At 43.3% G+C, this 27,426-nt stretch overlaps 1 protein-coding gene across 3 annotated transcripts in view; it reads right to left on the bottom strand.

The window, feature by feature from the left end:
- Positions 1-27,426, bottom strand: part of LOC144687411 (copine-8) — a 548,041-nt gene that overhangs the window by 442,927 nt on the left and 77,688 nt on the right. For all 3 annotated transcript variants that reach the window (XM_078553528.1, XM_078553530.1, XM_078553527.1), the window contains exons 3-4: positions 11,269-11,315; positions 8,985-9,088 (exon numbers count right to left, since the gene is read on the bottom strand). In XM_078553528.1, the coding sequence (XP_078409654.1) occupies positions 8,985-9,088; positions 11,269-11,315 (151 nt within the window). The remainder of the gene's footprint in view (positions 1-8,984; positions 9,089-11,268; positions 11,316-27,426) is intronic.

The following is a 27,426-nucleotide window of genomic DNA, read 5'->3' as shown; positions in this document are numbered from 1 at the left end:
CAGTGAACCTACCACTTGTATTGGTGTCATGAAGCAAGCTCATTTATATCTGGGGTATTTTACAAGGTAGTCTTAAATATTAAGGCCGTTCCTATCTTTCTATTTTGGACTCGCCGTTGTCTGTTGTAATTTTCTCCCATCTACCTTGCCTTCTGCATGGGTGTGGCTAGACAGGTGTAAAAGTTTCAATGAGTTAAATGCAATAGCAAGAAACCAGTTAGCATTGCTTGCATATATTGTTTAAAAAAGGTTTCCATTGACTAACAGGTTTCACTAAAAAATGCCCTATGAGCAAATCTGCCACAATATTCTCGATTTTTGTCAATAGATCCTGAGTTGAACTGTAACACTCTACACATAGAACCATAGAAAAGTTACAGCACAGAAGGAAGCCATTTGGCCCATCTTGTCCATGCCAACCCGAGGACACCCAGGTGCCCTTTCTAATCCCACCTTCCTGCACCTGGCCCATAGCCCTGCAGCTTACAGCACTTACGGTGCAGATCCAGGTACTTTTTAAAACAGTTTATAGTTTCTGCCTCTACCGCCAACTTGGGCAGCGAATTCCAGACACCCACTACCCTCTGCATAAAAAGTTCTTCCTCATGTCCCCCTTACACCTTCTGCCACTTATCTTGAATCTATGTCCCCTAGTTCTAGAATTCTCCACCAAGAGAAACAATTTTATCCTGTCCACTCTATCTATTCTCCGCATAATTTTGTACACCTCAATCAAGTCACCTCTCAGCCTTCTTTGTTCTAAGGAAAATAACCCCAACCTATCCAATCTCTCCTCGTAGCTACACTTTTCTAACCCTGGCAACATTCTTGTAAACCTCCTCTGCACTCTCTCCAGAGCTATTACGCCCTTCCTGTAATGTGGTGACCAGAACTGCACACAATACTCCAGTTGTGGCCTCAAACAGTGTTTCATACAGTTCCAACATTATATCCTTGCTTTTATATTCTACACCTCTGCCAATGAAGGAGAGCATTCTACATGCCTTTTTTACCACCTTGTACTTGAACTGCTGCCTTCAGGGACCTGTGTACTTGCTCGCCAAGATCTCTCACTTCATCTACCCCTCTTAGTATATTCCCGTTTATTTTGTAATCCCTGTAACTGTTTGACCTCCCTAAATGTATGACCTCACACTTCTCTATGTTAAAATCCATCTGCCACTTTATCGCCCACTCCACCAACCCATCTATATAGTTTTGGAGATTATGGCTATCCTCTACTCTATCCACTAACTGGCCAATCTTTGTGTCATCTGCAAATTTCCCAATCGTGCCCCACACGTTCATGTCCACATTTGTTCATTCATATCATAAACATCAGAGGGAAATATATTTGTACAAAAAAAAAAGGCTTTGGACCAAATTTTTCCAAGAATCTACAGATTTGTCCAAACGTGATTATGGTTCATGATTATGTTACACATTGCCATCAAGTGAATGCTTTTCTTGCCTTCCACATCATAGGAAAATATGGGGGAAAAAAATAACCGATAATTTTAAGGGAAACATTACCTGCACAAAATACATCCTGGGAACTGGGAAATGTCTGATTTGAAAATCAAAGCACAGACCTAAGAATCCCCAAGAAAAATATTAGCACCTCAACTGGTATATAAAATTGTACACAAAAGGTTAAAAATGCCTTGCTTTTCCTACCAGTCCCAATCAACAAATATTTCACTAAACGCTAAATAGAAAATATAGAGGAAATTTTAACATCGTGAGCAGTTGGGATTGGGTACTGGTGGGGGTTAAATGGGAAAAAATTCCAAGCCTGTTGGTACATTGGCTCCAAACCACCGACTTCTGGGTTTTACTGAGGCAAGGCAATGGGCAGATAGTCAATCAGCACCAGAGGGCAATTTGGCATTTTAAATATGCTAATGAATTTGGGAACCTTGGGATTGCACTGGAGGGGGTGCAGAGGAGATTCACCAGGATGTTGCCTGGGATGAAACATTTAAGTTATGAAGAGAGGTTGGATAGACTTGAGCTGTTTTCGTTAGAGCAGAGAAGACCGAGGGGCGACCTGATCCGAGGTGTACAAAATTATGAGGGGCATGGACAGGGTGGATAGGGAGCAGCTGTTCCCCTTAGTTGAAGGGTCAGTCACAAGGGGGCATAAGTTCAAGGTGAGGGGCAGGAGGTTTAGGGGGATGTGAGGAAAAACTTTTTTACCCAGAGGGTGGTGACAGTCTGGAATGCACTGCCTGGGAGGGTGGTGGAGGAGGGTTGCCTCAAATCCTTTATAAAGTACCTGGATGAGCACTTGACACGTCATAACATTCAAGGCTATGGGCCAAGTGCTGGTAAATGGCTTTAGGTAGGTAGGTCAGGTGTTTCTCATGTGTCGGTGCAGACTCAATGGGCCGAAGGGCCTCGTCTGCACGGTGTGATTCTGTGAAACCTGGTTTTACTGTGGCCAGTCAGGTTTCCAGGGCCTTGCTACAGTTGCAGTGAGGTGAAATATTTTGCCTTGGGAAGACGGCAATGCTTCACAGCACTCTATGAACCAGGAAGAGCAGCTGTGCTTCTTCCTGGCCTCCCAGCCTCCTCCAACATCAGAAACTATCCCTCCACACCCGATACAAACCCCACCCACCCCACACACCCAGAATCACACTGCTCCATGCCCCCACCCCAGGTTGGGGATCAGATCCCCCCACTCCCACCCGGTCATCAGTGATTGGCCAAACCTCTGGGATTGGGCTCTACTGGGATCAGACCAACCTTCAAGATGGAACCTCCATTGGAAGTTGAGGATCAGACATTACCTACTCATCGGGGGTCAGCAACTGGACCCCCACTTTGGGACCAGATGCTTCCATCCCAGGGTCAGAGATTGAACCTCACCCTACATACCCCAGGTTTGGGGAGTGGAAACACCTTCAGGGATCAGACAAAGCTAGTCTTGCGACCTCTCCTGCTGTGCTCCCTGCCCCAATGGAAGTTAAGCCTGTTGATCAGGCTGCCCTCCAATTCAGGAATCATCAAGGCTGAAAGTTGTATGCAGAGAAACCCATATTTCTGGGGTTTCTACACACTATAAGGCCCCTGCTCCCAGCACATCAGCAAGTAAAAATTCCCCCCCCTCCACTCTCCCCATCATAAGAATAATTATGATGCAAAGAAATTTTCAATAGATCTAAGTGTTATGTTTTGGATGAGATGTTAAACAGGGTCCCCATCTCATCATTCAACAGAGCATTAAAAAATCCAATGTCAAGGAAATGGCCAGTGAATGGAATGAACCAAATTGCTCTTGCAGAAAGCCAGCCTGGACTCAATGGGCCAAATGGTCTCCTTCTGTGCTGTAACCATTCTATGACTCTACGATTCAATGTTTGTCTCTTAAATAATGCCACAAATAAAAACAGATTAACCAGTCATTTAACTTGTTTGCCGATTGTGGAACCTTGATTGTGGAACCTTGAATTCTTGACTGCAGGTTGAGATGCAAAGATAAAGTCAGCAGTGTGGTTGCAGCATGTCAAGCCTCACACTGGCCTGTGCTGGGTTCACACTTGTAATACATTTACATGCCATGAATACTTATTAGCGTAAAACTATTTTTAAATTACGTCCTACCTTCAAACTAATGTCAGTGGTGAACAAGAATCTCATGGCCATTTGTTTAAAGGTAGCATGCACCAATTGGTTTTGTGCAGTTGTGTCGAAAGTCACTGGTTTTCCTTGTTGAACTCTACGGCACAAGGGAGGGGAACAGGAGAATGGCAGCTTGCATGGGGGTTCGGAACCAGCAAGGGTGAGTCAGTGGGAGAATGGGCAGGGCATAGAGGAGTGGAAGAGGGATCCAAGGGAGGACAGAGTGAGGGTCTGGGGCATGGAGGGGTGAAATGGGAAGGGCCTGGCATCCTGGGTGTTTTGGGGGGATGTAGGAATAGTCAGTCACAGTAATAAAATGAGGGGCCTAAAGGGCAGTGTCAGTACTGTCCACATGTGGGTCCATCTCAGGGCGTTGGCTGGCAGAATCATTACAGGGCTTTGAGTTCACCTACAACATTTCAATTATCCCCGCTGAGTGTGATTTCAGGCAACGTCCTTTACAATGCAGAGAAGAGAGGGCCAGTTGACCTTGCAAGTTCAACCATGTCCCACAAAGTGGCGAGTACAACACTGGACACTAACATTAAAGAGTGAACAAAGAAGCACAATATTGTTTCTTTCACAATAAAGGAAATGTCCTTAACTCTCCTGCAAACCAACCACAAGGCGTGCCAATAAATTTAGCACTCTGACTAAGCTAGTCTTAACAAATAACGATGATGCACACATGAATAAAGTGAAACCAATGTAATGTGAAACATTTGCAAGTGAAATTTAATTTTAAAAACACCTCTCTGTGCTGTCAGTAAGTTTTATGCTAATGTGGCAAAAGATTTGGGCAGAAAAGTTGTGGTCATGATGAAGAGCCTCCCTGTTTGACCAGGAAGCTCTTTTATAACCCGCCCATACCTGCTGCATTGTCAGCTGACGGAGGGTTTCACTAATGAAAAGCTTCCTCCGCCGAGGAATAGTGCGTGTTTCCCATGCACGCCACTGGCATTTTAAATTTTAACTGTAATCACGTAGGAAATGGGAAAAGGCAAAAGCATGGAAGTGGCACACATTTCCGGTTCTGCTGGCAGGAATAGCGTGCCATTGACAAAATCCCACCCCAAATGTTTGTAGATGATTGGTTACTGAGGTTGGCGGATCTGTATTTCACTCTGGATAACATTTCTTTATTTCCAATACACTCCAAAGAAAAACTGATGTCGAAAGAGATCGAAGGGAGATTTCATCGAGGAGCACAGGACTATGACAGACATAGATATAATAGGTAAGAAAAAAAACTCTTCCCATTAGCTGATTGTACAAAGACCAGGGGACATAGATTTAAGATGTTGGGCAAGCAATGCAGAGGAATGTGAGGAAGAACGGTTTTATGCAGCAAGTGGAATTGGAACTCGCTGCCCACAAGGGCAGTGGGAGCAGAAACAATCAATGATTTCAAAAGGAAATTGGTTAGGAACTTGATGGAAATAAACTTGTATGGCTCCAGGGATCAAGCAGGGGAAGGCAACTGACTGCATGCTCTGCAGGGAGCCGGCATGGACACAGTGAGCCAAATGGCCTCCTTCTGTGCTGTAATTGACTATAACTCTATGTTGTTTCATATAGAACAGCTTTACTATCAGCACACTTGAATTGGACATCCTTGAAAATAATTGCTTTGCAAGTAAATAGATCATGATTAAAAAGTAATCAAACTCGATGATATGCATAAGCAGAACAAATGAACATGCAATTTACATCAGAGGATAGATGCACTATAGTTAAGAGTTAAGATGTATGTTGGGCCATTTGGTTATTTTAATGATCTGTGGAGCTCATTAAATATATACCTATTTTAAATAGCAATATGAAACAAGGTTAAAATTGCAAATATTGACCATTTGCCTTTTAGCTGGAAACTAAATGGCCATTAGTTTCATTTATTTTTTATAAGTTGTAGCTGCCTAGCAGATTGCTCCGAAAGCTGTCCTAGAATTGAAGCTGCCACAATGCTTCCAATTTTTGTCAATATCCAGCTCTGGGTTTCAGAGCTTGAGCAGCAACAGCACATCGGCTGAATTGCACATTTCTGGATGTGGTCACCCCACAGCTTGAGGTTGTGTAGGCAGAGAGGGAATGGGTGACCACCAGGCAATCAAGAGGACCACACAGGTAGCACAAGGGTTCCCAGAGTGCATCTCACTCCCCAACCAGTACTCCATTCTGAATACTGGTGAGAGTGAGAGTTCTTCTGAGGTGTGCAGCCAGAGCCTAGTCCACGGCACCATGGCTGGCTCAGCCGTAAAGGGTCGAGAGGAAGATTGGAAAAGCAATCATGATAGGGGATTCAATAGTTAGAGGAACAAACAGCTGTTTCTGTGGCCACAAATATGGCTCTATGGTGCTAGTGTCAAAGATGTCACTGAACGGCTGCAGCGCACTCTTGGGAGTGGGGGGGCCAGGGGGCTAGGGGAGGGGTGAACAGCCCTATATTGATGCCAGCAACATAGATAGAAAGGAGGATGAGGTCCTGCAAGCAGAGTTTAGGGACCTCAGGAAGAAACCAGCAACCAAGACCTTAAAAGTTGCAATCTCTGGATCACTCCCAGTACCACTGGTTGGAGTCATACCTAGCAAAAAGGAAGATAGTTGTGGTTGTTGGAGGTGAATCATCTCAGATCCAGGACATCACAGTAGGAATTCCTCACGGTTGAATCCTAGGCCCAACCATCTTCAGCTGCTTCATCAATAACCTTCCTTCCATCATAAGGTCAGATGTGGGGATGTTCACTGATGATTGTACCATGTTTAGTGCCATTTGCAATTCCTCAGACACTGAAGCAGTCCATGTCCATATGCAATAAAACCTGGACAACATTCAGGCTTAAGCTGGTAAGTGGCAAGTAACATTCGTGCCACACCAGTGCCAGGCAACGACCATCTCCAACAAGAGAGAATATAACTATCTCCCCTTAACATTCAAGGGCATTACCATTGCTGAATCCCCCATTATCAACATCCTGGGGGGGCTTACCATTGACCAGAAACTGAACCCAACCAGTCATATAAATACTATGGCTAGAAGAGCAGGTCAGAGGCTGGGATTTTTGCAGAGAGTAAGTAATCTCCTGACTCCCCAAAGCCTGTCCACCATCAACAAGGCAAAGGTCCGGAGTGTGATGGAATACTCCCCACTTGCTTGGATGAGTGCAGCTCCAATAACACTCAAGAAGCTCAGTGCCATACAGAACAAAGCAGCCCACTTAATTGACATCCCATCCATTCCGTTAAATATTTACACTCTCACAGTGGCAACAATGGGCAGAATTTTATCGTCAGGGGTTTTAAAAATTGTAATAAAGCAGTTCTGAAAATTATGAACATGTCCCAACTCATGTGAGGGGACATGTAAGGGATTTTTATTTTCTCTATTTCTAATATTTTTAAAAGTCGAGGCGATCTCCTTGAGGCTGCACTTAGCCTCAGAGAGATGAGCGCTCTTTCGTGTGCATGCGAGAAAGAGAGCAATCTCAATTTTAGGGATTCCCCCCCCGCCCGCACAGGGAGCGCATAGCGCTTCCCAGCGGATGTCACGCTGGGCGGGCCTTAATTGGCCCGCCCACGTAAAATTGCGGTGCGGCCCCGATCGCTGGCGGCGATCGGCTCTGCGCCCACCCGCGATTGGGTCAGGCCCACCCGCCCAGCAAATAGAAAATTCTGCCCAATGTGTACTATATATAAGATGCACTGCAGCAACTCACCACCTGGAAGGACAAGGTCAGCAGATGCATTGGAACACCACCACCTACAAGTTCCTTTTCCTGACTTGAACTATATCGCTGTTCCTTCACTGTCGCTGGGTCAAAATTCTGGAACTCCCTCCCTAACAGCACTGTGGGTGTATCCACACCACATGAGCTGCAGCAAGTCAAGAAGGTGGCTCACCACCACCTTCTCAAGAGCAATTAGGGATGGGCAATAAATGCTGGGCCTAGCAAGTGATGCCCACATCCCGTGAAGGAATAAAGAAAAGGAGTAGGGCCACATCGGTTCCCAAAAAGGGGTTTATACATGGAGGCAGGGGGCATGGCTGAGGTACTAAATGAATACTTTGCATCTGTCTTTACCAAGGAAGAAGATGCTGCCCAAGTCATAGTGAAAGAGTGAACATTTGAGACATGGAATGGGCTAAAAATTGATAAAGGGGAATTATTAGATAGGCTGGTTGGACATTAAAGTTGATAAGTCATGAGGACCAGATCTGATGCCTCCAAGGATACTACCAGAAATAAGGATGGAAATAGCAGAGGCATTAGCCATAATCATCCAATCCGCATTAGAAACAGGGACTGATATCAGTGGACTAGAGAACTGCAAAATGTTACACCATTGCTCAAGGAAGGGTGTAATGATGAGCCCAGTAACTGCAGGCCAGTCAGTTTAACCTTGGTGGTGGGAAAGCTTTTAGAAATGATGATTTGCATCAAAATTAACAGTCACTTGGACAAATGTGAGTTAATTAAGGAAAGCCGGATTGGATTTGTTAAAGGAAAATCATGTTTCACTAACTCGTTTGACTATTTTAATGAGGTAATGAGGTAATAGAGAGGGCTGATGAGGGTAACGCTTTTGATATGGTGTATGTGGCCTTCCAAAAGGCATTTAATAAAGTGCTGCATAACAGACTTGTGAGCAAAGTTAGAGCCCATGGAATGAAAGGGACAGTAGCATCATGGATATGAAACTGGATGAGTGACAGGAAACAGTAGTGGTGAATGGTTGTCTTTCGGACTGAAAGAGGATATGTCTCCCAGGGCTCAATGTTAAGACCACTACATTTCCTGATATATAATAATGACCTAGATTTGGGTGTAGAGGGCACAATTTCAAAATTTATAGATACCATAAAACCTGGAAGCATTTTGAGGAGGATAGTGAAAGGCTTCAAGAGGACATAAGTTGGATTGGCGGACGAGCGGCAGATGAAATTTAATGCAGACAAATGTGAAGTGATTCATTCTGGTAGGAAGAACAAGAAGAGACAATACAAAATAAAGGATATAATTCTACAGGGGATGCAGGAGCAGAGGGACCTATCAGACCAATCAGAGACGACTTGCCAACCAATCAGCATCCTTTTCTCATGCAGTATAAATTGTTGCTCCCTTTGAAATTTGGTATTCTTGCATCTGTCTTAATGAGTGCAAGACAAAAAGCTTCCACAGCATGTCTCTTTTTTTCAGCAAGTTCTGTGCTATCAAAGTAGCCAGTTTAAGGTAGGTTACCATAGTGAGCCACATCTGTTATTTTGAATTTTTGTCGAAAAAATAAAAGCAGATGCAAATCATCATAATTAAAATAAAAATCACTTTCTAGCTATGGATCTTTAAAGCATATGCACATACAGATCAAATCGGAGATTCTGGCGTTCTTCAAAGAAGTAATCTAGAAGGAATTTTCGTACAAAATCTGGGTTCAATGTATTGTCGATAGCTTCTGTTCTTCCGTACTGTTAAAAAGAAGAATATTTAATTTAAAGCACCACTTATCTTATACATTTGCTGACATATTCAGTAAGGCAAATGTGTAACAAATTTGTCAGGAAGTGTAATCGGGATTTACATATCTATGCAGTGAATGAGGAACGCATATTGAATTTAAATGCCAAAATTGGAAATTTTAAACCATATTTTCCACTCTCCATTGTTAGTAGAAAGGTAGACAGAAGCATAAACTTATGTAATAATGATAAATATTGCATACTAAACAATGCTCACAGTCCAATTTGGATTCATAGACATTAGTGAATATTATGTTAAACATCAATTATGAAAAACTCATGCATAATTACAAAAGGTGTGAAGGTTAATTGAAAATTGAATATTTAACTTCAGGTTAAGTCCATGGTGCATGAGCTTAACAGAGATTTCAAAGTATTATCTCAATAGTGACAGGAATGAATAAAATCGAGTACCGTTTCAGTTTTGTCCACTGAAAATTATGCCCATTTTGAGAAATGGTTATTTTCTCAAGTTTCTGTTCAAATCATTTGCATATCACCCTAAGCAAAATATGCCATGGATCATGAGGGCAACCAGGCAGTACGATATCTAATGCGATATCGTTTAAAACAAATTTGTTTTTAGAAATATAAATATTCCTTAATATAGTTAAGAGTGGTAAATTGGTGCCATTTCATTAATACAGCTAAAAGTGCTTAACACAAAAATTAGACGTTTTAAGCAAAGTGTGTAGCTCATCACCTGCAAGTAGCCCAATTTTAAAATATGGAAAATTTCTTTAAAAGAAATTATATAAAACCATTTACCAGTTATATTGGTGTACAGTCAGTCTCTTAGTATATTAAAAATATTATATTCAAAGGCTTTCACATTAGTGTCCTAGCACCTAAAAAATGTTTAAATTTTTAGCATCTTCTTGAATGCCTGCAAAAGGGTAAAATTAGAAAAAGCTCATCATGATTCAATATGGAGTATGGCCAGTTTTGTGGACCAGGCTGTCTTCTAGCACAAAGTCTTTCAAACTAGTGCAAAAGATTACAGAAATTTCAGTTGCACTGAACGTAATTTGTGCTTAAAATTCCATGGTCTTTTGCACTGGATTTTGACAATTTGGAGTGAATTGCGCAAAAAATATACACAACCAAGCAGAAATTCTAGATCAGAGAGTTTTGATAAGGGAAGTATGGAACAGCTATTTCCACTAATTGGACATCCAGTAAAAGAAAATGAAAGATTTGAATTCTACATAGTGCCTTTCATGATCTCAACACTTTACAATGCGGTCAGTGTTGTAATGCGTAGAGTAAGGTTCCAAAAACAGCATTGTGATAATGACCAGATCATCTGTTTCAACTGTCGATTGATGGATAGATTTTGGCCAGGAACAGGGAAGAATTGCCCTGCTCTTCTTCGAATAGTTCCCTGAGTTCTTTTACATCTAGCTGACAGGACCCCTGTTTAATGTCTCATCCACAAAATGGACCTCCCTCAGAACTGCAAATGGAGTGTCAGCTTAAATTTTGTGCTCAAGTCTCTCAAGAACAGGACCTGACCTCATGACTTCTGACTGAGAGGCAAGAGTATTACTGAGCCACAGTTAACACCTATAACTAAAGGGAATAAAGTTAAGATTGTTAAAAGAACAAAGGGCAAGTGAGGAGAATTTTTCTCACACTTAGGATTATTAGGACTACCCTTTCACCCGCTCACCACATTGGATCTTGGGCAAGCAGAGATGAGAAGCCACTGAGTGTCAGAGAGGACTTGTCTTCCAGGGAACAGACCCACTGAGGCCATCAGGGAGCCTAGACACTGGAATATAGTGGAAAACCTGGCAAACCATGGAGTTAATTTCCCATATGTAAATGACCCCAAAGCTGTAAATATGTGTAGAATCAGTGGTACTTCACTGGGATAGGCAGAAATCTCACTCCAGTAAAGCTCAGGGAAGGGAATGGCAAAAAGCCTCACCAGATTATAAATAACAATCAATCAATCATCTACTCTTAATGCTTGCTCTAGCTGCTACAAGCTAACCAAGAATTCCTCTCAAAGGTTTGACTTGTTTACTTTAATGTTTCTCGTAATCTCTTTGACATTCAATTTTATTCCATTACTAATTTTTAAAATGCAGCATTTGTTATAAATGTCATAATTGCTTACATACCTCTCTCCACTCTTTGTTTCCGATTCCTTGCAAATACAAAACACAAACTGCAGGAAAACAATGCACAGATATGAAGATTAATTACAATTTATCACCACAGCATGACATAAGTTACCTTTACAACTGATACACATGATGTAAAAAGAAAACTACATGACAAATTGTTGCATACGTGTGTTCCAGTACTGGATTTCTGGGAAAGCTGACATGGAATTTGGGATAAAAGCATCTACTTATTTTTATTTTAAATCATTTATTCATTGTTTAATCCTCTTTTATCCCCCATTTTCCTCCCTTTTACTATCCCTTTTTCCCCAAGCACTGCCTCCCCCTCCCCACCCCCCACCCCGAATAGGGTCATTTGTCATTTGTTCCATGTTGTTCATTCACAGAGTGCTGACCCTTGTTCTGCTATTAACACATTCTGCTTTCTTACCTTTATGCCACCATCAGCACCTTCTTTAGCCCTTACCACTACCATTAACGCTCCCTTTGTCTTTTTTGTCCATGACATCTTTGTCAATCTCTCCTTAGTCCCCACCTATCACTGGCCTTCTATCCAGTTTCACTTGCTCCACCCCCCTTAAACAGTGTAAATTTCATCACATTTCTACTTATATTTAGCTCTGAAGAAGAGTCATATGGACTCGAAACGTTAACTCTGTTTCTCCCTCTACAGATGTTCTCACACCTGCTGAGTTTTTCCAGCACTTTCTGTTTTTATTATGAAATTAGAGAAGCTAGATTAAGATTAGCTTTGTTGTTTGTTTTATGACATTAGTTCTCCATAGGAATATTATATTTAAATCATGCCAATTTAGTGAATACTCATGAAAAGTCAGAATGAGTTGGAATAATTACATTGCATACCAAAGAAACAGGTTAAGGCTTTAGTTATTGATGAAAAGAATTCCCCTGAAGTACAAAATAAATAATGTGTACACTTCACACAGAAGTTAGATGAGGAAAAAAAAAATCTAGGCCCACAGCTGCCGATCTCGGGGGGCAGAGTCGTACCCCAGAGGTATTCTAGAAGATGTTTTGAGAGAGCCCCAGAAGTCCCCACACAGTGGGCAAGATATTGCGAGCGGGGTGGGGGGTCGTCAGGCGGAGCTCCCCATATCACCCTGCATCATTTCAGTTTTCAGGTTGGTGAGGGCGCAGCTGAATCAGCTGCACACCCGCCGACCTGTCAACAGTCTATTGAGGCCATTTAAAAACTAATTGAAGTAATTAAAGGGCCTGCTTGTCCAACCTTAAAGTTTGTGGGCAGGCCAGGAGCCCGGTTGGGCTTCAGAAAAAGTATGAAACCTCATCCACGGGCGGGATGTGGTTTCATTTAAGTTTTTTTAAAATTTAATAAAAGTTTAATTAAAAGTGATGGACATGTCCCAACTCATGTGACAGTGTCACATGAGGGGACATGTCAGGGAAATTTTATTTTTCTATATTTCACATTTTTGAATGCGGAGCCGATCCTCCTGAGGCCTCCCTTAGCCTCAGGGAAATGAGTGTTCTCTTTCGCACGCACACGCAAAAGAGCGCACTCTCGGCTTAGGGAATCCCCCCACCACACCCCCCGCCCGCATAGGGAGCGCATAGTGCTTCCTGGCGGATGTCACGATGGGCGGGCCTTAATTAGCCTGCCTATGTAAAACGGCGGCCCCGATCAGAGGCGCACCCGCACGCACCTGCTCCTGAACTTCCCCCCTAACAGGGGGAAAATTCTTCCCAATGACTGCACAGGAATTGCCTGGGAAGTTCAAACTTCCGAAGGGCAATTATCCTGCACTGGAAAGCATCCGATGCTCCGATTTAAATCGGAGACTTCAGACGGTTCAGGTTGTCTTAGCAAAATAGCTGGAAAAGTTGGAAGAATTAAGAGTGTAAATAAATAATGTTTTCCTATTCACTATAGTTAAAAGTAAATATGTTCTAAGTAAGAACTACAATTACAGAAATAAATAAATATTAGTATATTGCTGAAAAGAGAAACATATTGTCGAAGCTTTTCATCTTGCACTCATCAGGGCAACACAAGAATGTCAATTTCAAACAATCGTAACAACTTATACCACAGGAGAAAAGGGTGCTGATTGGCTGGCAAGTCAACTTTGATTGGCCTAGGTATTGCCATGGAGAAAGCAACAGGGAACTATAGGCTCCCCAAGTTCCCAGGTAATTCAAAAAAGGTGCAAGACTTGGACATATTCCTTTCGTTTGCAGTGAACAGGTCCCAGTGTATGAATGTATGTCACTTCTAGCAAACGTAAATGAGCCACATTGCGAGCTTGGCTGATTATCTTAAATTGTTTGTTAGTGTAGCTAATTGTTGTTTGTGTAGAGAGTCTTTATAAAAACAAATCAATGGTCCCCTTTCTGACCCTACCATTTGTGCCACTTCCCCTCCCTCCCCCAACCCTCCTACTTGCCACTTCCTTGCCCTGAAATTTCCAGTCACCACCCCATTCTGTCTCTCCCGCTTGCTGCCCCTCTTGCTTGCCAATTCCCTCCCCCAACTCTCCTGCTCGCCACCTCCCCCAACCCTACGCTCACCGTTTCCCTCCCCCGCCCCTCATGCTCACTGCTTCCCGCCTCAACCCCCCACTCGCCATTTCACTAGCCTGACCATCCTGCTCTCCAACCCTCCCGTTTGCTGCTTCCCTCCCTAACCCTTCCACTCGCTGCCTCCCGCAAATCTTGCACGTGCCACCCCTCCTGCTTGCCGCTCCCCCTCCCCGACCCCCTCCCCCCTCAAGCCCTCACGGTGAGTGAAGGCCCAGGAGAGGGGAGGGGGTCGGGGAGGGAGTGAGCAAGAGGGGCTGTAAGTGGGAGAGTGGGAGCAGGTCAGGTGGCAGTGTCTGCATGACGTGTCTGGCTCTTGTGTCTGGGCTACTCGTCAGACATTTTCTATCTCCTAAATGAGCTAAATGTAGGACTCCATGGGCTGAGCGCAAAAATTTCAATGTCCAGGAGAAAATTGAGGCCATTATTAAAAAGCTGAAATTTTGGGCTTGCTGTGTGGAGGGAAAAAACACTGAAATATTTCCAAGCCTGCATGAATTCCTGATGACTAACGAGAGAAACTTGTGGGACAGCATTAAAGGTGACATCAAGCAACATATCGCTGAACTGACACAGCAATTAAATGATTACCTGCCATTTGACGGACAATACAAAGAGCTGGGTTCAGAATGCCCTTTCTCAAATTTTCCTGCAATTCCCATGTCACAAGAAGAAGTAAAAGAACGAGAAATCCTCCTTGACAAAGCAACTAATAGCACGCTCAAGATCGAGTTCCAACAAAAGCAATTCACAGATTTTTGGGTCCAAACACAAGCAGGGTATCCTCAGCTGTCAGACATAGCTGGCAAGGCTTTGGTGCCATTCACCACACCGTACCTTTGTGAAAGAGGGCTTTCCGCACTCACTGGGATTAAATCAAAGTACCATCATCCAGTTTGAGATTGAAATTGTCACCCAGTTCTCCCAAATTCATGCACTTATGCTCCAACAATCTCACTCACCTCATTAATGCTAAGTAAAAAATTATTATTGTAAACATATGTTTATTTGTAATATGTAATTATTATGATTTACGAAACTTGTGGTCATTAGACAGGGAGTTAAAAAAGAAACTGCCTGTGGCATAAGCAAGAAGTTGGTCAATCTGAACAAGGGTACGCAACCAAAAAACTTTGGGAACCATTGGCCTGGAGCAACCAGAGCTGAATTCTCATGGATTTAGAAGGTTGAGGGGGGAGTTGAAGCTTTAAAGGAATGGTCAAGATAAAGACAAAATAAAATAGATTTTTGCATTGGTAGAATAATCAAAGATAAGAGGCTCTGAGCTTAAAATAAGCTTTAAATACATTAAACTGGAGATTAAAATGATCTTTATCACACCAATTTATTAGAATGCTTTGCCACACGTGGTAATCAATCTTAAATCAATTACAACAGTCAGATATATACTGATTCAATATTTAAAGAATAATATAAAAGTGCACGATTAGAAAGCAGGAAAACAACATTGTTTAAAATCAGTTACTAAGAGAGGCTAATTTGAACACAAACAAAAGTGGTCTTGTCCCCTAGTCTGAATATTGCAGATGATCAAGTCTGAAGTTACATAGTTCTACAAATATACTACATAATATGTGGCATCTAACTTTAATTTGAATGTAATGGAACTGATTTATTTGTTACTGGGAAGTCATACGAACATATGAATTAGGAGCAGGAGTAGGCCACTTGGCCCCTCGAGCCTGCTCTGCATTCAATAAGATCAAGTCAAGTGCTTTTAATGGTATCCTTGGGCTGTGTTATATACTGTCCTACAGGGGCCCTCAAAAGTACATAATGAATTACTGAAAATGCAGTTTTATCAAGGCCATGAAATTACTTTTTTGATTATGTAAAAAGATACATTCCACTCAGGATAAATTGGAACATCTCGGCCCAGAACTTGCTGGGGGAAGAAATGGCATGCAAACAATGCACTCTATTATTAAAGTGCAAATCAGCCAGCAAACTGAAGGAAGAGATACATTGTGACTTGCAAATCAGTCTGACTCACTCTCCCTATTCATTCCTCTGTTTATTTCTCAATCCTTAAATCTCACTGGTTAAGGAAATACCCTGTTCGTCCCATTGTTCACCAAGGTCGCGGCTATCCTGTTACCCTTGCCATGCTGTTATCAGCTCTCAATTTCCAAACTTTGTGAGCAAAAAAAATTTAAAACTGAAATGTGCACACATAGGTCTAACAGGGCACTCATCAAGATGCCCCATGCCAGCAAAAACCTGGGTCATTAATTTAGTCAGGAGAAGGCATCTGGTGCAATTATTCCACCTTTCCAGACCTCTCTCACCATGTCCCAGATTTTCATTACGTTGGAGAGAAGGTAAGACAGGGAGGCTCTCCGTTGTGGCAAAAACTTCGGATATGGCCATGAATCCTAAGTCCAGCCCCCAAACATGACATTTCCTATACAAAAACAGAAACAGAAATATCTGGAAAAACTCAGCAGGTCTGGCAGCATCGGCGGAGAAGAGTACAGTTGACGTTTTGAGTCCTCATGACCCTTCAAATGTCACCCTTCGAAACGTCAATTGTACTCTTCTCCGCCGATGCTGCCAGACCTGCTGAGTTTTTCCAGGTATTTCTGTTTCTGTTTTTGTTTTGGACTTCCAGCAACCACAGTTTTTTGTTTTTTATATTATTACGACATTTCCTATTTTTGCAGGGGTGGGGCTGGAGTTGGGCCACGGTTCGCGCATTCACGGTTTATGGAGGCAGCTGGCCCTTTAAATCACCAGCTGCCTCCACTGACGTGGGATTTTGGTAGGCCAGGAGTTTAAAACCTGAAGTGTGCAGATTAGAACAGGTAAGAGGAGGTTTGAACTTGGTGCATTTGGTTGGATACCCCTTTGGATATGGTCACAGGGCACCTTTGGGATAGGTAAGGCACACTTTTGGATTGTTAAAAGTAAACGTGATTGTGCATAAAAAGTGCATAAACTCATTGGAACTGTCAAAGCTGTCAGGGAACTGTCAAAGCTGTCAGGGAAATGTCAAAGCTGCCAGGTTGGCATGGAGGAGGTAAGAGAAAAGGGTGGTGGGTGGGCAGCATGGGTTGGCATGAGTTGGCACTAGGTTGGCGTAGGGATGATAACAGGCCATGGGGATGTGAGGGCATGGGGGTATGAGTGGCCATAGGGGTGGGTGGAGAGCATGATGTGGCATAGGTTGGCATGCTTGGGCATTAGGAGTGTTTGGAAACTGAGGGGGATTGTGTGTGGGGTGAGGGCAAGAGGACTGTTTTTTGTTTTAATCTTATTAAAATAATTTAAATAAAGTGGCAGAGTACAGGGGCAGGGCTTCCACTCAGCCCGCCTCGTTCCAGGGCAGTGGGCTCAGCTTCCCCGCCCCTCCAGAACAAAAATCCAAACTGCGGGCTGCCAGTTTTAAAGGGCGGGTTCGTAGAACTGGGAATTCTCACGTCTCTGCGCAGCTGACCCAGGAGTGAAAACCTGGGCCCATGTTTCGAAAACAAATACACACTTCCTCAACCTTATCTACCAATTCAAGAAAATAAATAAACTCGTCAAACATAACCTATTCCCCAAAAACTACAATCAAATCCTGTACGTCCAGGTGATTCCTTATGTTATCCCTCATCAAAATCTCAAACAAAAGTGTGTTCTTCCAATTACAGTCAATTTCTGTTGAGTTAACACCTTTAATCATAGAATAGAGGATGTCAAGAACAGCAAAGTGCCACCAGCTTCTGAATTCTTAGCGAGGGTTTTCCTGGCACTCTCCGCACAAATTTGGCACCTCTAACGTATTCCCTCATGCCGGAAGCTGTGATTAAGGAGGACAGAAAATCATCCTCAATCTGAGTCCTGCAAATGTGATACTTTTAAAGGGTTTCAACTGACTTTTCTCATTCCACGAAAACCAAGATGACTGAAAGTATACCAATTAAAATATTGTTTAATAGATAAATTCTACAGAATCTATATACACAAGGAAACTCTAGAATGTGGAAAGCTACAGCTACTAATAACAACTATTAGAGGATAAGGGAGATCATTTTTCAGACTGTGTTTATGGCATTTGATGGAGGAGCAATTCAGCAGTAAAGTACAGTATGCTGTATTTGCAATGCTTCCAATTTGCCCCTCATTAGAGACCCTATTACTGATCCTCCAATTCATGCTCCTGTAGAGACTTCGTACCAGGAACACTTGGAAAATTTATCTTTAGGCACAGGTCAAGTGTCAGCATATTATGAAAGAAAGTGAAATAAATCTCACAATAAACCTAAATTAAGTTGAACTGTTACATTAATTTTCACCTTAGAGTGCCTGACATTTTTTGTTTAGCAAAATGTAGTTGCAGTTTTCAAAATTAATGACATTTAGTCGGAGTCACATCATTGTACATAGGTATCATCCCAACTTTAACCTGGCAGTGTCAGTGCTCAAGTTTAGCATTCAATTTCTTCACAGTCAGTGTAAATCTAGATCTAAGTTAACCCAATCTGCATTTCCAGGCTGCTGAATATCCCAGCTAATTTCTGAATGCCTCCTTGCATGGTTCCTGTGCTCAGCAGGATGGTGGAGTCATTGCAGATGCTGTGAATCAGCCTGGGACATGAGCAACTCAACAGCCTGTGCCACTACCAGCTTTGCCAACAAAGACTTGACTTGACATCCACGGAGAGTTCCTCTCACCAAATGTCTCAGCAGGCAGCTTCAGGATAAAGGTCCTTTAGAAGGGCAGGACCTGACAGTACAACATGGTAAAGGGGAAAAACAAGGGAGTTTAAAAGGAAATCACTACAAAGAAAATCAAGACTAAACAGAGGAAGTAAAAGCAAAAGGGGAATGTGCTTACCCTAATGGTTAAGGGAAGAAGGAGAAGGTTTTGTTGAGGAGGCCTGATAACTAAGTTCGAAACAACATTGATTCAAATTGTAGATTTATGTACCTGGAAAGGAGAGTTTGTGTTCCAATAAAAATATGGTGTACTTTATAAACATATAAATGCATCAGAAAGATGCATCTGTAGGTATAACGAATCACCTGAGGTTTGCTTTCGGTAGGATGTTTACACAGGACAGAATCAGACATAGCAGATCCAAGAAATATATGAAAACTGCTAATAAAATATCTAAAGGAAAAGGTTATGGCCTTAGGAAAGAAATAGTATCTCATTGAGGCAAATAAATGTGAAGGGATTATCGAGAGAGGAGGTAATAATAAATTCAGTTATCACTGATCAATTGACAAACCAGGACTGGACGATGAGGATGAGTCACTGGAGACCAAGGTGAGGACTGGTACATACAGGTACGAGGCCACCAAGAAAAGGGTACGTGCTGAAATAAACCAAGAAAATGGAAATATTGGATGGATTAAGGTTTGAAAAAGAAATAGGAGGCGGCAAGAAAGTCTGCAAAGCTACCCAGGGCAGGGCATTACAATAACGAACAGATGTCTGCAATGCAGAAAAAAAAGGGCAGCAAAGAGGCAGCAGGAATGAAAATAAAAAGGAAAGGAAATAGGGAGACTTTAGTCACAGGAGATTCATTGTTCGGAAAGGTGGATAGGGATGTGTGTTGTAAACACACTATCTATAGATTGATGAGTTGTTTACCTGAAGCAGGAGCAGTGAACGTGGATGAAAGTATAAGAGGCTTTTGAAAAGGAAAGGTAAAATAAATGAGCGATGGGTGTAGGGGTAAACAACATAGGGAAAAATAATATGATGGCCTTAAAAAATGTGTATGTGAGGAATTCCTCAATAATAGAAGATACAAAGTACTATTCTTTTGTTTACTTCTAATACTTGGTAACAAATGCAAATTACTGTGGATTCGGAAAACCTGAAATAAAAACAGAAAATGCTGGAGAAACTGATCTAGCAGCATCCATAGAGAGAGAGGATAGGAGAGATTAAATGGCTAAAGGGCTGATGGTACAAGGCCAAAGGGAGTGGGAATGGGGCAAATGAAGCACAAAAATGTGTATACAGGAAGTACAGATGACAGAATGATGAATAGCTGCCATCCAAAAAGCAAAAACAAAAGAGGAATGAATTAAAACTGAAACAAAATGGGGACAGAGTAAATAATCCAGGAATTATGAGACTTATGAAGAGAATTAAGGTAGTTTATTTTTAATTCATTCACAGAATGTGGGCTTCGTTGGCTGAGCCAGCGTTTATTATCCATCCCTAGCTGCCCTTGAGAAGGTGGTGGTGAGCTGCCTTCTTGAACTGCTGCAGTCCATGTGGTGTAGGTACACCCACAGTGCTGTTAGGAAGGGAGTTCCAGGATTTTGACCCAGTGGCAGTGAAAGAACAGCAATATATTTCCAAGTCAGGATGGTGAGTGACTTGGAGGGGAACTTCCAGGTGGTGGTGTTCCAATGCATCTGCTGACCTTGTCCTTCTAGATGGTAGTGGTCGTGGGTTTGGAAGGGGCTGTCTAAGGAGCCTTGGTAAATTCCTGCAGTGCATCTAGTAGTTGGTACACATTGCTGCCACTGTGCATTGGTGGTGGATGGAGTGAATGTTTGTGAATGTGATGCCAATCAAGCAGGCTGCTTTGTCCTAGCTGGTGTCAAGCTTCTTGAGTGTTGTGGGAGCTGCACTCATCCAGGCAAGTGGGGAGTATTCCATCACACTTCTGACTTGTGCCTTGTAGATGGTGGACAGGCTTTGGGGAGTCAGGAGGTGAGTTAATCACCACAGGATTCCTAGCCTCTGACCTGCTCTTGTAGCCACAGTATTTATATGGCTCGTCCAGTTCAGTTTCTGGTCAATGGTAACTCTCCAGGGTGTTGATAGTGGGGGATTCAGGATGATAATGCCATTGAACATCAAGGGGTGATGGTTAGATTCTCTCTTGTTGGAGACAGTTATTGCCTGGCACTTGTGTGGTGCAAATGTTACTTGCCACTTGTCAGCTCCAGTCCAGGTCTTGCTGTATTTGGACATGGACTGCTTCATTATCTGAGGAGTCGTGAATACTGCTGAACATTGTGCAATAATCAGCAAACATCCCCACTTTTGACCTTATGATGGAAGGAAGGTCATTGATGAAGCAGTTGAAGATGGTTGGGCCGAGGACACGACCCTGAGGAATGCCTGCAGTGATGTCCTGGAGGTGAGATGACTGACCTCCAGCAACCACAACCATCTTCCTTTATGTTAGGTATGACTCCAACCAGCGGAGAGTTTTCGCCCTGATTCCCATTGGCTCCAGTTTTGCAATGGACTCCTTAATGCCACATTCGGTCAAATGCTACCTTGATGTGAAAGGCAGTCACTCTCACCTCACCTTGGGAGTTCAGTTCCTTTGTCCATGTTTGAACCAAGGCTGCAATGAGATCAGGAACTGAGTGGCCCTGGCGGAACCCAAACTGTGCGTCAGTGAACAGGCTATTTCTAAGCAAGTGCCGCTTGATAGCACTGTTGATGACCCCTTCTATTACTTTACTGATGATTGAGAGAAGACTGATAGGGCAGAAATTGGCCAGGTTGGATTTGTCCTGCTTTGTGTGTACAGGGCAATTTTCCACATTGCCGGGTAGATGCTAGTGTTGTAGCTGTATTGGAACAGCTTGGCTAGTGGTGTGGCAAGTTTTGGAGCACAAGTCTTCAGTATTATTGTTGGAATATTGTAAGAGCCCATAGACTTTGCAGTATCCAGTGCCTTCAGCAATGTCTTGATATCACATGGAGTGAATCGAATTGGCTGAAGACTAGCATCTGTGATGCTGGGGACCTCCGGAGGAAGCCGAGATGGATCATCCACTCGGCACTTCTAGCTGAAGATTGTAGCAAATGCTTCAGCCTTATCTTTGGCACTGATGTGCTGGGTCCCCCATCACTGAGGATGGGGATACTTGTGGAGCCTCCTCCTCTAGTGGGTTATTTAATTGTCCACCACCACTCACGACTGGATGTGGCAGGACTGCAGAGATTAGATCTGACCCATTGGTTGTGGAACCGCTTAGCTCTGTCTAGCACTTGCTGCTAATGCTGTTTGGCATGCAAGTAGTCCTGTGTTGTCACTTCACCAGGCTGACACCTCATTTTAAGTATGCCTGATGCTGCTCCTGGCATGCCCTCCTGCACTCTTCATTGAACCAGGGTTGACGGTAATGGTAGAATCAGGGATATGCCAGGCCATGCTCAAGTACAATTCTGCTGCTGCTGATGGCCCACAGCACCTCATGGATGCCCAGCCTTGAGTTGCTAGATCTGTTGGAAATCTATCCCATTTATCACAGTGGTAATGCCACACAACACGATGGAGGGTATCCTCAATGTGAAGGTGGGACTTCATCTCCACAGCGACTGTGCGATGGTCACTCCTACTGATACTGTCATGGACAGATGCATCTGCGGCAGGCAGGTTGGTGAGGATGAAGTCAAGATTGTTTTTCCCTCTTGTTGGTTCCCTCACCACTAACCGCAGACCTAGTCTAGCAGAACTTGGCCAGCTCAGTCAGTAGTGGTGCTACTAAGCCACTCTTGGTGATGGACATTGAAGTCCCCCACCCAGAGTACATTCTATGCCCTTGCCACCCTCAGTGCTTCCTCCAAGTTGTGTTCAACGTGCGTGGAGAAGCTGGGTCTGTCTGGGTGGGTGGTGTCTGGTACATTGTCTGTAAGATATGATTCCGTGAGGATGACTATGTCAAACTGTTGCTTGACTAGTCTGTGAGGCAGCTCTCCTAATTTTGGCAGTAGCCCCCAGATGTTAGTAAGGAGGACTTTGCAGGGCCAAACTGAGTTTGCCGTTGTCATTTCAGGTGCCTAGGCTGATGTCCGGTTTCATTTCTTTTTGGGACTTTGATGCATTATAACAGTCAACCACATTATAAGAGTCTGGATTCACATGTAGGGTCAGGTAAGGATGGCAGATTTCCTTTCCTAAAGGACATTAGTGAACCAGATGGGTTTTCCAATGGTTGTCATTCGACTTCTAACTCTAGGTTTTTATTGAATTCAAATTCTGTGATGGGATTTGAAGCCAGGTCTCCAGAGCATTACCTTGGGACTCTAGATTACTAGCCCAGCGACAATACCACTACGCCATCGCCTCCCCTATCAAGGATCATTTCAATTAGAGAGGTGGAGGAGACGAAAGGGAGAAAATCAGATCCAAAATGAGATTGAAACCATTTCATCACAAGGTTCAAAGCTTGGATTTTTTGAGACTGTCCCTACCTGAAACACGTCAGGTCCAGGTTTCTGCGGGAGGGTCTTGTTAATTGGATTTCCTGACTGTGGCATCAAGCTACAGAGAAATTAACCCCTGGTAGGTTGCTATAGAAACAGAAGCTGTGTGGGAGATCGGATTTTGGCCTATAGTCAGAACAGACTCAGGGGCTCTTGGTAAAGCTGTTTGAGAGAGCCAGCTGAAAAGACTGAAACCTAAAATGTTGTGTGAGTAGGCATGCTGAAGAGCTGGGTGATTTTTAACCAGAGCTGACCATACTGCATACCAGAGTGTTATTGAGTGGTCAGATGAAGGTGACTCTGGGAAAGCTACGTCATCAGGACTGTCATGATCTGAGTGAAAGAGAAGCAGAAGTGCTCCTGGTTGGTGATAATCGTATCTGTGGAACTTGGTTGGAGTAAAGTGGTTGTCGGAGGCTACTTGGTGACCAGATCCTGCATGACAAAGAATGGTCAGACTGAATCGGCGGAAGATAGAGTGGGGAAGGGCTTTAGGACTGTACGTTGTGCCACATACGTGCAAAGCGTGCTTCCTGATAAATTTGTGATGTTGTGTCACCTATTTAAGGTGTAATTTATAGTTTCTACTGAATACAGTTTGCCAGTTAGTTCATGTTTAACCTGTTGATTTTAGTTTGAATGTTACAGTAAAAGTTTTAGTAAGTGAAATCTTGTCCATCGGTTTCTTCCTTTAGGAAGTTTAGCTCTTTCACATTATTGGTCCCCATGGGGATCATAACAATCAGCAAATATGAACACATGAACACAGTTACTCAGAGCGATGTACCAAAGCCAAGTACCAGTGATAGGACAAAAGGTGAGGGAAATGTACAGGACACAAGATGTGACCAGTTAACCTTTTTCTGGTGGTGTTGGTTGAGGGAGGAATATTGATCAATTCAAGATACCACTCTGCTATAAATAACACACAGGATGTTTAACATCTGCCTGTGTTGCCACCTCAGCTTAATATCTCATTCAAAGAATGGAAGCTCCAACAATGCAGCACCTCCTCAGGACAGCTCGAGTGTAGGAACATAAGAAATAAGAGCAGGAGTAGACCTTAAGATCATTCGAGCCTGCTCCACCATTCAATACGATTATGGCAGAATTCTACATCAACTGTACTTTCTCAACCTATCCCCATACCCCTCGATTCTTTCAGTGCCCAAAGATCTATTGATCTCAGTCCTGAATATATTCATCAAGTTCTAAGGATTCACCACTCTCAGTGAAGAAATTTCTCTTCCTCACAGTTCTAAATGATGAACTCCTTATTCTGAGACAATGACCCCAGCTCTAAACATTCCAACTGTAGAAACAGTCTCCCAGTGTCTACCCTATCAAGCGCCTTAAGAATTTTAATGTTTCAATAAGATCACCTCTCATTTTACAAAGCTCAAGAGAATATAGGCCCAGGCTACTCAATCCCTCCTCATAGGACAGCCCTCTAAGATGTGAGCTGAAGTCCTGAAGTATGGTTTGATGTCACAACCCCTTAACTCTGCTGCAAATATCTTGCTAACCAAGCTAAGCTGACAGCAAGAATACACTTCAAAATTCTGGAATATGGTCCAATTAAGTGTTAAGAATTCAAATTTCTGTCACTGAAACTTCCCTAGAAAATAAATCTTGTGACCTCCATGTTTGCCTGGTCCTTCAAATCAGCAAACTACATTTCTCTGATAAAAAATACCATAGATCCTGGCGAACAGATAACTTACAAAAAGAATGCAGAGTTACAAAAAACAGGACATGAAAAGAAACATGTAAGAGATTTCAAAGTCAACGCAAAATAATTCATGATTATATTAGGCAAAAAAAGAGTGGTCAGGTGCAATATGGGCCCCTTAAAAATTGATAACAGTGATATTATCGCTAAAAATAAGAAAGTGGCAGATATGTTGAACAATTACTTTGCATCAATATTTACAGTAGAGGGATAGGTCAAAATGTCAGACATCCCAAGGAAGCTGATACTGAATCATGGTCAGGACTCGCCCAAATTAATGTAAGCAGAATAACAGTATTAAAGAAAATAAGGGCACAAAAGAGTGACAAATCTCCAGGACCAGGTGGTTTCCATCCCAAGGTTTTCATTGCATTACAGCCTACCTTTAATCTTTCAAGCTTCTCTTGATTCTGGAATAGTTCCCTTAGATTGGAAAATTGTGCTTATCATTCCATTATTTAAGGAAAGAGAGGTAAGCCACGGAATTATAAACCAGTTAGCCGATAACTGGTAAATGACTAGACTCTATCTTTAAGAACAGAATGATTGAACATGTTAAAGTTTTTAGCTGATCAAAGAGAGCCAGTATGGATTTGTAACAGGTAGGTCAAGCCTGACGAATCTGAATGAATTTTTCTGAAGAGGTGACTAAAATAGTAGACAGCAGAATGTCTATGGGTGTTATTTATATGGACTTCAGGAGGCATTTGATAAATTTCCTCATAAGAAACCATTAGCTAAAGTTGAAGCTCTTAAAAATAAAGGTAAATTCTTGACCTGGTTAGGAAATTGGCTGAATGGCAGGAGACAGAGGATGGAATTGTCTCAGATTTGTGCTAAGTACGGCAGCGGGCGGGAGCCACAATGGCGGCTTTTCGCACCCATCCCAATCCCACATCATCAATTATGCAGCCGCAGGAAACACGCTGTCACGCTGGCAGTCAGCCTCCGATTTGCCCGTCATGCCATTACCTCGCCGCTTCCTCACACAGGGCGCCATATTTAAACTGCAGTTGCACACACACCTCTCAATGCTTGCAGCCCAGGAGGGCACAGGTGAAGAAATGGCCCCAACACCAAGAAGAGTGCAGAAGCCCAATTGAGTGATGCATCCCTGGGGTGCCTTCTGGACACAGTGGAGGCCCGCCATGATGCCCACTACTCCACTCTGGCCACAGGAGGCGCATCAGTCTCACCACTCCAGCTTGAGAAGCGGTGGCAGAGGCGGTCAGTGCCAACACTGCACAGAGGAGGATGGCCATCCAGTGCAGAAAATGGATGAATGATCTCATCTGTGCCACCAGAGTTAGCAACCATCTTATCACTCTAAACTCCCACACTGACAAGGCCATCACACATTTACTGGCACCTCACTCACTGCTAGCTCAAGGGACATCACCACCTATTCTCACACACACCCTCACATATCCATCTGGCCTCATCTCCTCTGCAGAATGCCTCCTCGGCCCTCACCATCTTGAGGCCACTTGCACAGATCAATATGTGCCCCCAAACACACCCTGGGATACCCCCACTCCCCAGCACAGTTCTCACCCTGCAGCCTCTTCCTTTGCCTGAGGCCACTTCTCCCCCTTCCCCAAGCAAACCCTAGACCTGCAGCAGTTGAAAAGCCACCCCCGCCTCACTGCTGGACTAGTAGATAGAGATCTGCCCATGAGCCCCCCTAAAAGTGATGTGGTGCTGCCTGTGAAGCCTGGCGCTGATGATTGCGAGTGCTGCCTGAAGCAAGGTCGTCAAATAAACCTCGAAGTCCTGAGCGAAGTGCAGTTCCCCAAGTGCACGTTGCTTGTGTACAGTTGTGAAACACGTCGGCGTGCAATCCCGCCAACATGCCAGGATAAGCCAGCATTGGGGGTTGATTCCAGCAAGCAGGGCTTATAATTAGATGAAAATGTATTAAAATGACATCCCCGACGTATGGCGGTGGGACACAGGGCCCGCCATTGACGGGCAGAGCAGACGATCGCAAACTGGTTTTGCGACAGCGTAAAACTGATTTCTGGTCTTCTCACCATATTGTCCGCTCACGCCTGCCATGACGCCCGACGCCAACAGGGGGTGGAAAATTCCAGCCAGAGACTAGGGATAATGCAGGATGTGATTGATGGTGTCCCTCAAGGATCTGTGTTGGGGCCTCAGCTATTCACCTTACTTATAAGCAGCTTAGATGATGGGATAGAAAGCCACTCATCTAAATTTGCCAATGACACATAGATAGGCAACATTGTTAGAAACAGCGGAGGTTCAAAGAGATTTGGGGTCTATGTATACAGATCATTAAAATGTCATGAATAGGTACAGAAAAATAACCAAAAGGCTAATCAGATGCTGCCCTTTATTTCTGGAGGACGAGAATACAGGGAGCTAGAAGCCGTGCTTCAGCTATATAAAGGCCTGATTAGACCACATTTGGAATAATGTGAGCAGTTCCAAGCACCACACCTTAGGAAGGTAGTATTGGCCTTGGAGGGAGTGCAGAGTCGACTTACCAGAGTGAAAGATTGATAGATTTTTGTTAACCAGAGGCATTAAGGATATGGGGCAAAGGTCAGATATGTGAAGTTAGGTCTCAGATCAGCCACAATCTCGCTGAATGGTGAACATGCTCAAGGGGCTAAATGGCCTACTTCTGTTCCTA

Source organism: Cetorhinus maximus, chromosome 12, assembly GCF_964194155.1.
Source record: "Cetorhinus maximus chromosome 12, sCetMax3.hap1.1, whole genome shotgun sequence".
Classification (NCBI taxonomy): Eukaryota; Metazoa; Chordata; class Chondrichthyes; order Lamniformes; family Cetorhinidae; genus Cetorhinus; species Cetorhinus maximus.
The sequence above is the reverse complement of the archived record's forward strand: the minus strand, read 5'-3'. Positions and strand labels throughout refer to the sequence as shown.